The following is a 1,363-nucleotide window of genomic DNA, read 5'->3' on the forward strand; positions in this document are numbered from 1 at the left end:
ATTGGTGGTACCATCATCCTCTTCGTGATATCTACTCGACTAACTCTTGTAAGTGGCGAAAGATCGGCCTGGCGTAGTCCTGTCGTGGTTTATGCTGGCAGGCAGTGTTAGAATATCATTTGCTCAGGAGTTTCCTTACTCGAAATACAAGTTTACATACAAACTTGTGTAGAAGTGTACGGAAACCAATGAGAATTTCCAGAAATTCCCTCAGAATTTTGATATTCTCCCCCTACACTGTGGTGGTCCGATTCAGATGATGCTGTCGGTGATTCCGCTAGCGGCCATCGCTACTATGGTATACGCCAAATTTGTAGAGCAGCTGTCGAAAGACTACCAGAAGGAGCTGGCCTCGTCCACTGAAGTAGCGAGTGAAGCTCTGAGTAACATTCGCGTTGTGAAGACGTTCCCTCGAGGGGAGGCTAAGGCCGAGACTCGGTACCACACCTTTGACGAATCATCTCAAGGCTGTGTACAGGTACTCCCATCATATAGATAGGAGCTATGCTATCGGGGTTAAGAAGTCGTTTGGTCTAGGAGGCTTCGGCTGGGTGGTGGGTATTATGATATATGTGTCGATGACAGGCGTGGTGTGGTATGGTGCTGGCCTGGTCCTCAGTGGAGACATGCTCCCTGGTCAAACTACTACCATAAGGCTGTTTGTGTGTATCCTCATCAGGTACGCTCATGGCGTTCCTATTCTACAGCGTAGGCAGTATCGGAGGATCTGTGGCGGGCCTATCGGAGGTGGTCTCCAAACTAGCCGAGACGATGGGTGCTACAGCCAAGGTCTTCGAGTATATGGACAGAGAACCACAACAGGTGGTCGAGGTGTGTTCCACAACGAGAAGTCGTATCACCATCATTTCAAGCAGGTCTCTGAGGAGGCTGACTATGAGCCGATTATATGCTCTGGTCGCCTCTCCTTTACCGAGGTTCGTTTCCACTACCCGAGTAGAGCGGATATCGAAGTGCTCAAAGGTGTGACCTTCAGCGTGGAGCCAGGCCAGGTGATTCCTTCAGCTGTTGATAGAGCCAATCTGTGGAGCCTTGTGGTAGACAATGGCTCTGGTTGGCCGCAGTGGAGTTGGCAAATCGACATGCATCTCCCTTATACTGCGTTTTTATGACCCTACGGCTGGGATGATCGCGGTGGATGGGAGGAGTTTGGCGACGCTTAAGGACGACTGTTTGAGGAGGAACATCTCTCTCGTGGCGCAGGTGAATAAGTGCGGTGTCTGGGGATCGAACCTGCGACCTATTAGGAACCCGTGCTCTTCTCAACGTCCATCATGGATAACATTAAATACGGCACGGATGGAGATGTCACTCGCGAGGAGGTGAGGGTCACCCGTTCATAGCA

General features: G+C 50.8%; 1 protein-coding gene across 1 annotated transcript; it reads left to right on the forward strand.

The window, feature by feature from the left end:
- Positions 1 to 256: 256 nt before the first annotated feature.
- On the forward strand, positions 257 to 1,361 carry Pmar_PMAR010342 (multidrug resistance ABC transporter, putative; the record flags this gene model as incomplete). Its single annotated transcript, XM_002777700.1, has 6 exons — positions 257 to 438; positions 479 to 636; positions 680 to 822; positions 873 to 1,010; positions 1,060 to 1,221; positions 1,266 to 1,361. The coding sequence occupies 6 exons, from the start codon at positions 257 to 259 to the stop codon at positions 1,359 to 1,361; spliced, it is 879 nt and encodes a 292-aa protein (XP_002777746.1).
- Positions 1,362 to 1,363: the final 2 nt, after the last annotated feature.

Source organism: Perkinsus marinus, assembly GCF_000006405.1.
Source record: "Perkinsus marinus ATCC 50983 genomic scaffold scf_1104296951196, whole genome shotgun sequence".
Taxonomy (NCBI): Eukaryota; Perkinsozoa; order Perkinsida; family Perkinsidae; genus Perkinsus; species Perkinsus marinus.